The 11,964-nt window shown below is 42.9% G+C and overlaps 2 protein-coding genes across 2 annotated transcripts in view; one reads left to right on the top strand and one right to left on the bottom strand.

Moving 5' to 3' along the window:
- Window positions 1–11,964, top strand: part of Crybg1 (crystallin beta-gamma domain containing 1) — a 54,704-nt gene that overhangs the window by 32,403 nt on the left and 10,337 nt on the right. Inside the window, exons 12-16 of the mRNA XM_035440370.1 lie at window positions 4,680–4,806; window positions 4,994–5,026; window positions 6,097–6,209; window positions 7,654–7,783; window positions 10,828–10,967. Of these exons, the coding sequence (XP_035296261.1) occupies window positions 4,680–4,806; window positions 4,994–5,026; window positions 6,097–6,209; window positions 7,654–7,783; window positions 10,828–10,967 (543 nt within the window). The remainder of the gene's footprint in view (window positions 1–4,679; window positions 4,807–4,993; window positions 5,027–6,096; window positions 6,210–7,653; window positions 7,784–10,827; window positions 10,968–11,964) is intronic.
- Window positions 9,292–11,964, bottom strand: part of Rtn4ip1 (reticulon 4 interacting protein 1) — a 55,360-nt gene continuing 52,687 nt past the window's right edge. The window contains exon 9 of the mRNA XM_027402257.2: window positions 9,292–11,043. Coding sequence (XP_027258058.1) covers window positions 11,026–11,043 — 18 coding nt within the window. The 3' untranslated portion in view covers window positions 9,292–11,025. The remainder of the gene's footprint in view (window positions 11,044–11,964) is intronic.

Here is an 11,964-nt window from a genome sequence, read left to right as displayed (position 1 = left end):
TACCTGAACTAGAGAGGCGGCTGTTCCAGTCCCACATGTGCATCCCTAGGGCCAGTCAGTCCCACAGTGGGTAGGATTGAAGTATGTGGCTCCCCAGGAGCATAAGAAAGAGATGCCAGATTTCTGTTCTAGGGAATTGTTGGAAATGGTTGGTGTGTTAGCCTACTTGAATCAGGCTAGCCTCAGCTCTACTGCATTTCTTGAGGCCTCCCCCAAGAGCCTGACATATGTGACACATGTCTGCAGACATTGTTAGCCACTACGTCTTTGTGTAGGCTGTTACTTGTGATCCATCCTGGTAGAATGCCATTAATGACCTCTGGATTCCAATTTTAGCAGAAAATGCTTCTATGGGTCCTGTTTTGTGGCCCTAACCATTTTATGATCATTGTTGGTTGTCTACAAAGGCAGGAGTTATTTGAACATATGGCAGGAGCCATTGAAATGGTGTGGTTAATTGCCTTTACACTAATTATGTCTGAAAAATTATAGAGAGAATCTCAGCCTGGAGAAATACCTGTGAGTTCTGATACTCACCAGCTATCCTTGCCCATTTGTCACAGGCCAGCAGGTTAACTTAGCACAGGACATTGTTGTGCTCTGAGCCTGGCTTTTTTTGGGGGGGGGTTGTTTGTTTGTTTGTTTGTGTTTGTTTTTGTCGTTGTTTTCCTGTTTACCCACCCTGCTTACCTGAATAGGATGTTAGGCTTTTTATGTTTTTATTTTTAGCCATTTTTAGCTGAATTTCCTGAATGAGGCTTTTTTTTTTCTTGTTTTAGAAATTGAGGTTTGGTATTGGGGGAAGTAGAAGGGAGGCACGGTTGTTCACACACACACATATACATATACATACACACTCACACATAATACACACATACTCACATACACATACAAACATTCACACACAGTCACACATACACACTCTTATACACACACACACACCACACACATACACATATACACACATACACAAGCTCTCACTCACACACACACACACACACACACACACACACACACACACACACACCCTCCTAAATTTTCTGGATGTAGAAGGTCTCCTGTATTCACTGAGGTCAGTTCCTTCTTCATTTTCATTCAGTGTATCATTTGGCAAATATTTTTTGAGGTCTGTTGGACCCTCAGATAAGAGACAGCATTTATGTGGAACACGACTGCTGCTGCGGGAATGCACAGCACAGAGGGGAGCTTCTAGTCTGTGCACAAACAAGACTGAAGGAGAGGATGCCATGCCAGCCGTGCAGGATGGGCCACTTCAGGGTGACTGGCCTATTCACTTTTAATAGTTTCAAAGAAAAATGGTTTTGTTTTAAAGGCTTTATTTTTACTTATAAATAAGAAACCTAATTTTTGTTTTGTAGTTTCTGTTATCTATTCTTGAGTTAGGGTCTCACTGTGTAGATCTGGGTGGCTTGGAACTCTGTGTAGACCAGGTGACACTGTGTAGACCTGGCTGGCTTTAAACTCACAGAGATCAGCCTGCCTCTGCCTCTTGAGTGCTGGGATTAAAGCTGTGTGCTACCATACCCAGCTTTACTTTGCTCTTTTATTTCTTATTGAAAAATTCAAAGTTGGAAGCAACTTTTCATTTTGCCTTTGTTGTTTGAGATACAGTCTTCTATATGGCCCAGGCTAGCCTTGAACTCAATCCTCTTGCTTCAGAGGCCTCCCAAGTGCAGTGGATGGTGGAGGTGGGCACTGGGGGTGGGAGATGGATGGGGTGTTACAGGGGTGTCTGCCACTATGCCCAGGCAGAACAAAGCTTATGAAGTTATTGGTCTGGGTCTCCCTGGAGGCACACTATCGCATGGTGCTAAATCCGCTGTGATCATTAGCTTCAAAACAGTGAAGGATGCTCCTGAGACCAACTAAGCCTCCTAGGAACCACATTCCAGCACTTACGAGTCCAGAAGAGTTCCCAGACACAGCTGCTTACAGTTCATATTCTGTGTTGTGTTCCTAACCAAGCAGGGAAAGTGAGGCTAACTTTAACACTAAGAATAAAACAAAACACTTCTAAAGTTTACATAAAAATAAGCACTCAGGGAGGCAGAGGCAGAGGCAGAGGCAGAGGCAGAGGCAGAAGCAGAGGGATCTCTGTGAGTTCAAAGCCAGTCTAGTCTGTATAGCAAGTTCTAGGCTGGCCAGGGCTACAGTGAGAACCTAAATAAATAAATTAAAAACAAGTGTTCTCATTTTAAATTTTTTTCCTTCCCTCTTCCACATAAGGGTAGGTTTGTCCTCTTTCTTAACCCTAAGCAACCATTCCACCAGGCTGGAACCTGCTAGGTTACCTGCTTCTCTTTGTCCCCTGTCCCCTGCTGCCTGTCTTCAAACATGGCAGCAATGACTCATGTACAGAATCCATCTGAGCAAGGGCACTGAAGAATTTTCATAAGAGTCCCAAATATAAGACTCAGCACCAGAGATCCCACAGAGACTTGATCCTGGGGGTTTGAGTTTCTCCCCTCTTTACCCCCAATTCAGGGAGATTCAACCAGGCCCTAGAAGAATGCTTTCCTCCCAAGTCAAGCCATGTCTTAATGCACTTCCTTGCTTCCAATGGAGTGAGTCAGACAGGCTCTCCCACTGCTGTGTTTACCTCACCATTGTTTATTTAATTCGATGGGGAAGTGGAGCACACACACTTGTTAGTTCAACAAGTGACAAGGACCTAGCAGGGCTGTGGGGCCCCTGTCCTGGCTACATCCGATCCTCATTGGTGATTTCCCTCCTCAAAATCAAGTCAAAAGGCACAAAGCCTGGAGTCCTGCCATAGCCTTCTGTGATGTCACCACTGTTCAAGGTCTGGTTGTCTGTGGCTTATCTTATGAAGAGGCACCCATGGCTGGAGTGGGGCTCCCTCTTCTAGTTGCCATTGCCCTCTAACCACAGTTACCTGAGATATGTGTGAAGAGGTGACACTGCAGGGAAATGGGTGGCCTCTTCTGCTCAGCAGAGGGTCTGCAGCCAGCTCCCTCCTCTTCAATGGAAGGAAACACACTTTGTGAAGTTTAAGGAACTCCTTCAGCATTCCTACTGTCAGAATCTCAGAGAGAACCAGCTCTCCAAACTCTTCACCTCCAGTGAGGATGCAGATGTTCAGATGCTGATGTGATGTGACTTTGAGGCTGGGCGAGGGGGACTTATTTTCTGAGAGAGACTGGGACTCAGTTTCTGCTTCCAGATGGCCAGAGGTGAGCCTTCTGGTGTTCACTATTGAGCTCCTCCTGACCGCTTAGTTTCTGTAGAGTTCTTTTTCTCCTGGGGGAGGGGGGGTTCATCTTGAGGGGATAACTGTAGATACACTTTTTTTTTTTTAAAGATTTTATTTGTTTATTTGTATACAACATTCTGCTTCCATGTATATCTGCACACCAGAAGAGGGCACCAGATCTTATAACGGATGGTTGTGAGCCACCATGTGGTTGCTGGGAATTGAACTCAGGACCTCTGGAAGAGCAGTCGGTGCTCTTAACCCCTGAGCCATCTCTCCAGCCCTAGATATACTTTTGTTTAAGTTGACCCCTCACACAGTGAACTCTGGATCCGTTTTGGTTGTGGTACAAACACTTCTATAGGTTTTACTAGAACATGGCAGGAAGGTCACAAGGTGCAAAGAACCTTGCCAGCCCCAGGCTCACTCATGTTCTGGATGTTACCTGATTGTGTCACTTTGGATGTGTCACCACCCATCCTGAATGTGTCACAAGAAATAGTCATTTGTGATACTCCTCTATTTGCCAACTTCAAGGACAGGGATTTTGTCTTCTACCATCTTTATATTCTTTGTGCCAGTCTAGTTTCTGGTGTGAGGCTGGGTAGTCAGTGTTTGCTGAATGAGTAAGTGGAGTAACTTCCGTCATGAAGTGGGCGTGCCAGCACTATTACGTTGTGATGTAATGATCTACAAGCAACTTGGAAAGTTTGAACATAGTGTGTGCCATTAAGCTGTGAGTGGAACATTAGAATGATTAACTGAAGACGACACTGAGTATCTGTTGGAGGGAATAGAGCTGGAAAACCTTTTCCCTTTCAAAGACATCATCTTTGCACAGGAAGTTGCCCCAGTTAGCTGGTTTGACTGAATTCAACTTTCGGAGATCACTGCAAAGTTAATAAATAAATATTACAAGAGACTTGTCCTTAGTACCCTGGGAACTGTTTCAGTTTTGTTTTTCTATAGATGTGTTAAGTTGGAAATACTGTTTGAAAAGATTTAAGTGCTTCTCTCTTTTCAGCTTTTTATTATTCATTGTGGTTTGTTATATATGAGACATAGCTTCCTGTTAAGATTATCTGCAGAAACCTTTCAATGTTGAAAAAGAGTTTTTTGTTTAAAAAAAAAAATCAGACTCCTCTTTTAAATCCAGAGTATTTCATTCACATGAAACTAGAAAAAAAAAAAAAAACACGAAATTATCCTCATCAGTGCTTTCTTGAGACATAGGAATTTGGTATTTAGGAATACCAAAAAGCCTACATGGGCATTTTTGTGCAGTTTGGCTCTGTCATATAGACAAAGACAATCAGCCCCTAAATATTAATGGGGAACCAGAAAAAATATGGTGTCTGATCAGCAAAACCCTCTTCAGATGTGTGAGGTGTGAGGCAGTTTTGTATGTAAAATAAGAACTCTAACCATGGTTCCATTTTTGTAGATGGGTAGCCTATGAAAACCCTGACTTCACAGGAGAGCAGTACATCCTGGACAAAGGCTTGTACACCAGCTTTGAGGATTGGGGAGGCAAAAATTGTAAGATCTCTTCTGTTCAACCCATATGCTTGGTAAGTTTATTCTTATGGGAATATTAATTCAATCTGGCTTCCCTTCATGCTTACAGTAGTTTGTATAACAATTGCTGCAGAAGGTGTTCTGGAATAATTTTTAACAGTAATTGCTAAAGTAGAAAAATGGTTTTGAACATGGCTCTTTTAGTAATCTCTTTTTTTTTCTCTTCTTTTAAATGTTTAGGATACTTTCACTGGTCCAAGGAAACGAAATCAGGTAACTTAAAAAAATTCTATAATTAGGGACCATCTATTTTTTATTGAAAAAGTGAGTATAAATGCCAGATGTATGGGACATTTTGTTTATTTTACCCATTCTTAAGTCTGAAAACATTAACAGTAGTTCTTAATCAATGGCACTGACCCATGTCTAAATATTTCCTATATAATACTTTTAATATAAAATGCTGGATTTAATTTAATTACATAGATTCATTTCATGAGTATCCATAAGTAAATATTCCAGGTAACAGCACACGGTTCTCTTGGCACATTATAAAATGAAGTCACATTTGCTGTGTCTGCATTAGAAAACATTTTATATGGTTTCCCTCAAGCCTTCAAATTGCTGACTCTCAGGACAGTTTTCTTGTCACCTTTTTAAATACAGATCTTCAGACAGCTATAATTACAGAAGCACAAATACCACCATATCCTCTTTTATTGGCATGCAGTGAATCTTAAAAGTCAGCCAGCATCATCCTCGGAGAAGGGGAACCAAGACTGCATGCTTCCAAATGTAGTCTATTGTTGATGTTAGAACCCATGAACAATTACTTCTGGACACAATAAAGCATTAACACGCCTTTAACATGGCATATAACACCAGGGTGCTCTTTGGAAAGTTGCCTCTGTTGTTCCACTGAACTTTGATGCGTCTAAATTAAATCCGAATAGTACAGCCAACCTGTTTCTAATTGATCATTGATGATGAAGTAGAAATTAAAGGATTTATAAAATTCATACCAGTTTACTGTAACAAGAGTTAGTAAGTCAGATCTGGGTCATCATTTTAAAAGCTGAGCTAAGGGCTGGAGAGATGGCTCAGAGGTTAAGAGTACTGGCTGATCTTCCAGAGGTCCGATGCCCAGCACTCACATGGCAGCTCACAGCTGTCTAACCACAGTCCCAGGGGACCTGACATTCTCTTTTGACCTCTATAGGAACCAGACACATATATTCAGGCAAAATACCCATACATATAAAAATAAATAAAAATTTAAAATAACCTGAGCATGTTTAGGAAAATAATTTTGTGTTTCTCTTTCTTTCTTTTTTATTTTAAAGATTCACTTGTTTTCAGAACCACAATTCCAAGGCCAAAGTCAAAGTTTTGATGAGACAATAAACCAAATTGATGATTCGTTTTTGACTAAGTCTTGCAGAGTTCTGGGAGGCAGGTAAGTTTACAGCAAGGGGTAGAGGCAGATGGTTAGGGTAGAGAAGTCACACTTTTCGAGTCTTCTCTGACTCTCAATAGGTGATTGGTGCTGTGAAGCCACCACACTTGTTGGGAAGATTGCTTTGCAGCATCTGGGTTCAGAGGTCAGAGGATCTTTTGTGAATATGGGCTGGGGAAACGGAAGACCTCAGCATGCAGGAAGATACTGGCCAGTTCTGTGTTCTGTGCCTGCTCCAGCATCTGTAAAAGGGGCAAGATCTGGGTAATACTGAGGTATTCCAAGGCAGATTTCAGTGACAGGAAGACAAGAGTAGGGTCAGCACCCTGGGCAGGCAGGTGAAGGGCAACACCCCAACTGAGAGGGCCTGTGCCAGCAGAAGTGAAGCCAGTCTGCATCCCTGTGAGTGAATACAGAGTTTGATGGACTCATAGGAAACACAGATGTGGCTTTGGTTGGGGGAGGGGGTTCAGGGGAGTGGAGGCAGTGAACTCAAAGTGCTGTGCTGAAAGCAGTCATCTTATAAAAGCTTCGTATGTATGAATGGGAGAAATTGAGGAAGCCCTTGGAGCCATCTATAAAGAGGTCAGGGGAATTAAGCCTAATAGCAGTAGTGATGGAACCTTTAATACTACAGTTCGTGTGGCTCAGTGCTACACAGTGAAGAGCACTGGCTTTGTGTCAAATACAGACCAAATGAGGGGGGGCGTGTCTCTGCTTCTTGGCTCATACATCCACCCCATGCCGCCAGTCCTCTTCTGTCCTGCTTTGTTTCCTATTGCCAGACACATGCATTTTTTATTGTTCAGCATCTGTCTCTGTTTACTGGAGTAACTTCAAGAGAAGAGGACTGTTTTATGCTTCTGCTACATCTTAAACAAGAGGACAGTATCCAATATGCAGTCAGTCCTCACTGAGCATCTGTTAGATTCAAATATAAAAGTTTCAACATCTTCAGGGGAGCATGGAAAAGCACTGTGGTAATTGGGCTCCTAGCCCAGGCACAGGCACTATGACAAGGGAAGCATATATGGAAGGAAGCTTTCAGTAAACTAGAGCTGAAGCTGCTTCAGGACTTTAATCCCAGCTATTGGGGAGACAGAGGCAGGAGGATCACAGACAGCTTCAGGAGCCTGCCTGGGTTACAGAGTGAGTTCAAGGCAGCCAGGAAACTCTCTGAGACCCTGTACAAAAAAGGGCTGGGGGTGCTGATCAGTGGGACAATGCTCCAATTTATTTATTCGAGACAGGGTCTCACTATGCAGCTTTGACTGTCTCAGGACTCACTATGCACACCAGGCTAGCCTCACATTTACAAAGATCCACCCACCTCTGCCTCCTGAGTACTAGGATTAAAGGTGTACACCACCGGGCCTGGCATAAAAATCAGATTTCTTAAATGGAACTGCACAAATTTCCTACTGTATGTTTGTTCCTATTCTAGCTGGGTTGCTTATGATGGAGAAAACTTCTCTGGCAATCAGTATGTGCTGGAAGAAGGCCACTATCCTTGTCTCTCAGCAATGGGATGTCTGCCTGGAGCGACCCTGAAGTCTCTTCGCTTTATAGATGTGGTGAGTGTGAACACCGTGGCACAGATGTGCACTGCTCACATTGCGGTGGTTAAATCGAGGAAGCCAGAACTTACCCAACTGAAAGCGGCACTGGATCGGAACTTTCTATCCTGCAGATCGTGTTCTTTTTTTTTCTTAAAAATATTTATTTTTATTTGTGTGCATGCTTGTGTGTGCAGGTGCCCTCAGGGGCTGGAAGAAAGCATTTAGTCCCTTGGAGCTGGAGTTACAGGAGACTGGGGCCACCAGAAGTGGGTGCTGGGAACTGAACTCGGGCCCTTTGGAAGAGCAGCAAGTGCTCTATTCTATTGAGCCGTCTCTTTACCCCCAGCTTTTGTGCTGCTTATGTCTGTTTAAACCTGGTCTTTCTGTGATTTTTTGCTCAGGACATCTGTTTATTCACACCCACGATAGCCATCTAGTAGTTTTAGGTCCCTTTCCCACCCCCCCCCCCCACACACACTTCTTTCTTTTCCCTAACTCCTATTTCTATGCCTCTCTCTTGTCAGCCATACTTTTTAGACACAGCTTGAATATTCTTGTAAAGTGTGTATGTGTAACTTTTATTTTTATATCATTATGCTATAGTTCTCAATCTTACAGAGACATTAACTTAGACATTCATGTTAGTATTTTTGAAGAGCTGTCCATTTTGTTGCCTGCACATCTAGTTTATTGACTGTAACTGTCTCATATTCTGCCACCACTGCTTCCTGAATCCCTGTGGACATGTGTGGGATTGGGGTCCCTGGGCTGTCCAGGGTGGAAGTAATGCTGTGTGGGATTGGGGTCCCTGGGCTGTCCAGGGTGGAAGTAATGCTGTGTGGGATTGGGATTCCTGGGCTGTCCAGAGTGGAAGTGGTGCTGTGTGGGATTGGGGTCCCTGGGCTGTCCAGGGTGGAAGTGCCACATTTCAAATGTTGACCAGTATTTCACTCTGTGCTGACAAAGCCATCCAGACAGTGCTCTGGCAGACCAACAGTCCGCCCACACACACACACTGTCCATGACTGTCATTTTGGTGGAATGGATTGATTTACATCTCACCATTAGTGGCTTGGTCTCCCACACTTGTCATTTGGGTTAATGTTAGCCATCTCTTTCTTCAGATTCCTATCCTCTTGTTATTAATTTCCAGACATTCCTTGAGGTTTACTCTATTGTCACTGTTCTTTTTAAGTGTTATGTGTATGGGTATTTTGTGGGCATGTGTATCTCTGTACCATGTACCAGTGCCTGCAAAGTCAGAAGATGACATTGGATCCTCGAGAACTAGAGTTATAGTGTTGAGCTGCCGTGTAGGTGCTGGGAATCGAACTCAGGTCCTCAGTAAGAGCAGCAAATGTTTTAATCACTGAGCCCTCTTTCCAGATCAACTCAGGTTATCAACTGTGTTCTAAAGGTGATAGAGCCCCTGGAACCGTATCTGTCCTCTGAGCTAATCAAAGCAATGTATTCCACATGACAAAGCAGATGATGATGCTCTTACACTTAGGTCTAGGCATGTCTATATTTTTGGAAATTTTTATTCGTTTTTGGTAGCTAGTCTTATAAGATGCTTTAAGCATTCCAAGTTGATGAATTGAGCTTTAAGTATAGGGAGAATGTAAGTGTTGGCTTTATAGCACCTCTGCCTCTGCTGAGACACAGAGTAATGTGGAAACTCATCAGCTTACAGTAGTGGGATAAAGGCTAGAATGTGGCTCAGATGATAGAGTGCTTGCCTGGATGCATGAAGCCCTGGGTTTGACCCTCAGCACCACATACTGAGCATAGTGAGGCACGCCTGGGTTCTCATCACCTGGGAGGTAGAAGTTCAGGTTCATACTTGGCCATAGCAAATTTGGGGCCAGCCAGGGCTACATTGGGCCCTGTTCCAACACACACACACATACACACACACACATACACACACATATACACACACCACCACCACCACCACCACCAACAACAACAACCCAGGTCATGAATTAGATTTTTTAAAATTAGTTAAATTGCCTAGAATTCTAAAAGCTACCTATTTGAAGTCTCCTAGTGCTATCCCATCTTGGCACATATATTTTATATCATTTGGCCACGTAAAGATGATATCCTTTTAAGCTTCCATTATGGAGATCTACTCAGAATGAGATTATACATTTTGTGTGTCTGAATTAGGGGTTTGCATATGTATGGTGGTGCTGGAAACCGAACCTGGGCCCTCATATATGCTAGGCAAGCTCTGTATGACTGAGCCATGTCCTTTGTCCTATGTATTTTTAACTGTAATGTAACACTTCAAGATGGATTAAATTATATCTGATGATAAATTTTGAGTGTTTAGGATGTTTTCAGTATACCATCTCTGCAGATGTAATAAACATGCAAAGTAGTAATCCTGTGATGTTTTTCTGGCTCCCTCCTATGTGTTTTATATATCCTAATTTCTAGACCATGGCCTGCCTCCATGCACTTACCTTGCTGGCAAGTTAGGGTACATCCACATACATGAGGGAGTAATATGTCTCATCCTTGCCATACAGCTTGGAACAGGCTGGGAAATAATTGTGATCCCTGTGTGCTTTTTTGATGTGTCATTTGTGATCTTGGGGATATTATCATTAGAGCCTTGGGCAGAGGGTCTGTAACTTAACTTTCCCTTGTCCTCTCTAAAATGGCTGTGCCTTCTACCTGTGGTCTTCATTCCCCACCTGACTATAACTCCTACAAGAGGGTTTAGGAACTTGAGCTTATAGAATCCTTGTTACTGTATCACCAGGCCACTACCACAGCCTTCTGGTGATGACGGTTAATGTCTGTGGCTTTTCATCCAAAAAACTCCAACTTGAAAGTAAATTTCATTAAAGGGTTGGTGTTCCATGCATACAGTCCTTTCTCCTGACTTGGCAGCCTGGAAACCTCCACAATGGCTGAGTTTATGAGTAGGTAAAACCTGGCAGGGTCCTGTGCCTTGTCTTTGAGAGCAGATGATATCTCACTAGCTTCAGGTTATCTATAAAAACTTTGTACTGTTAACAGATGCACAAATCCCACCCCCCCAACAGGAATTTTCTGAGCCGACAATTATTCTTTTCGAAAGAGAAAACTTCAAAGGGAAGAAGATCGAACTGAATGCTGAGACAGTCAATCTCCGATCCATGGGCTTCAACACTCAGATCCGCTCTGTCCAGGTCATTGGTGGCATGTGAGTGAACTCCCCACTTGTAGATCCTCTGGAACAGGCGACTTCTCTTTCCTTGCTTCTATAAACCGTGCTCTTCCTATGAAGCACATTAAAAAATACATAAACACATACATATGTTCATATGAATACACACATATGAATACCCCCCAAATGTACCATTGCATTCTGTATACATCTCCATTTCCTCAATATGGAAACTTAAAAGGATATCATTACTAAATGACACCATGAAGTGAATGATGTGACTGTATGTGCCAAGAAGGGACACTGGAAAACTTCAAATACACATTCCATTATCTTAAATGAACTGATAGATGGTCCTTGACTCCCCGTGTGGGTTGGGTTAACATAACACACTTCCATGCTATCCTCTTCTTGGGTAGAGCCTGTATAAAGCATTGTTGTTTCATCCATGTATCCACAGTTCTTTTGCTAAGGTTAGGTTACATACTCAAAATCCCCAGGGGCAGCTTGACAACACAGTACTCAGCAACTCATGGAGCTGCTCTTCTTTACAGCAAGTAAGAGAGAGCTAGCTTTTCTTACTCTTTTATGCCCCTTGATTTTAGAGCAAAGGGTTAGCTTTTCCTTGATTGCAGATGTATAAATTACCAAGTCAGCTCATGAACAAAAGGAACTCACTATGCAGACCTGATGACCTGAGTTTAGTCCCTAGAACAGAGAACTGACTATACAAAATTGTCTTCAGACCGTCACATACATGCTATTGCATGTTCCCAACTCAACACACGCGCGCACACACACACACACACACACACACACACACACACACACACACACACACACACACGAAGTACACCAGATTTTTTTTCTTTTTACTTTTGGCAGGATCTCTCAGTGGGGTTTTGACTGGTCTGGAACTTGCTATATAGATCAGGCTAGCCTCATACTCACAGAGCTCTACCTGCTTCTGTCTCCCATATCCTGGTATTAAAAGCATATGGGATTAAAAGTACATCACCATGTCCAGCCCGTC

This window comes from Cricetulus griseus, chromosome 2 (genome assembly GCF_003668045.3).
Source record: "Cricetulus griseus strain 17A/GY chromosome 2, alternate assembly CriGri-PICRH-1.0, whole genome shotgun sequence".
Lineage (NCBI taxonomy): Eukaryota > Metazoa > Chordata > Mammalia > Rodentia > Cricetidae > Cricetulus > Cricetulus griseus.
The sequence above is the reverse complement of the archived record's forward strand: the minus strand, read 5'-3'. Positions and strand labels throughout refer to the sequence as shown.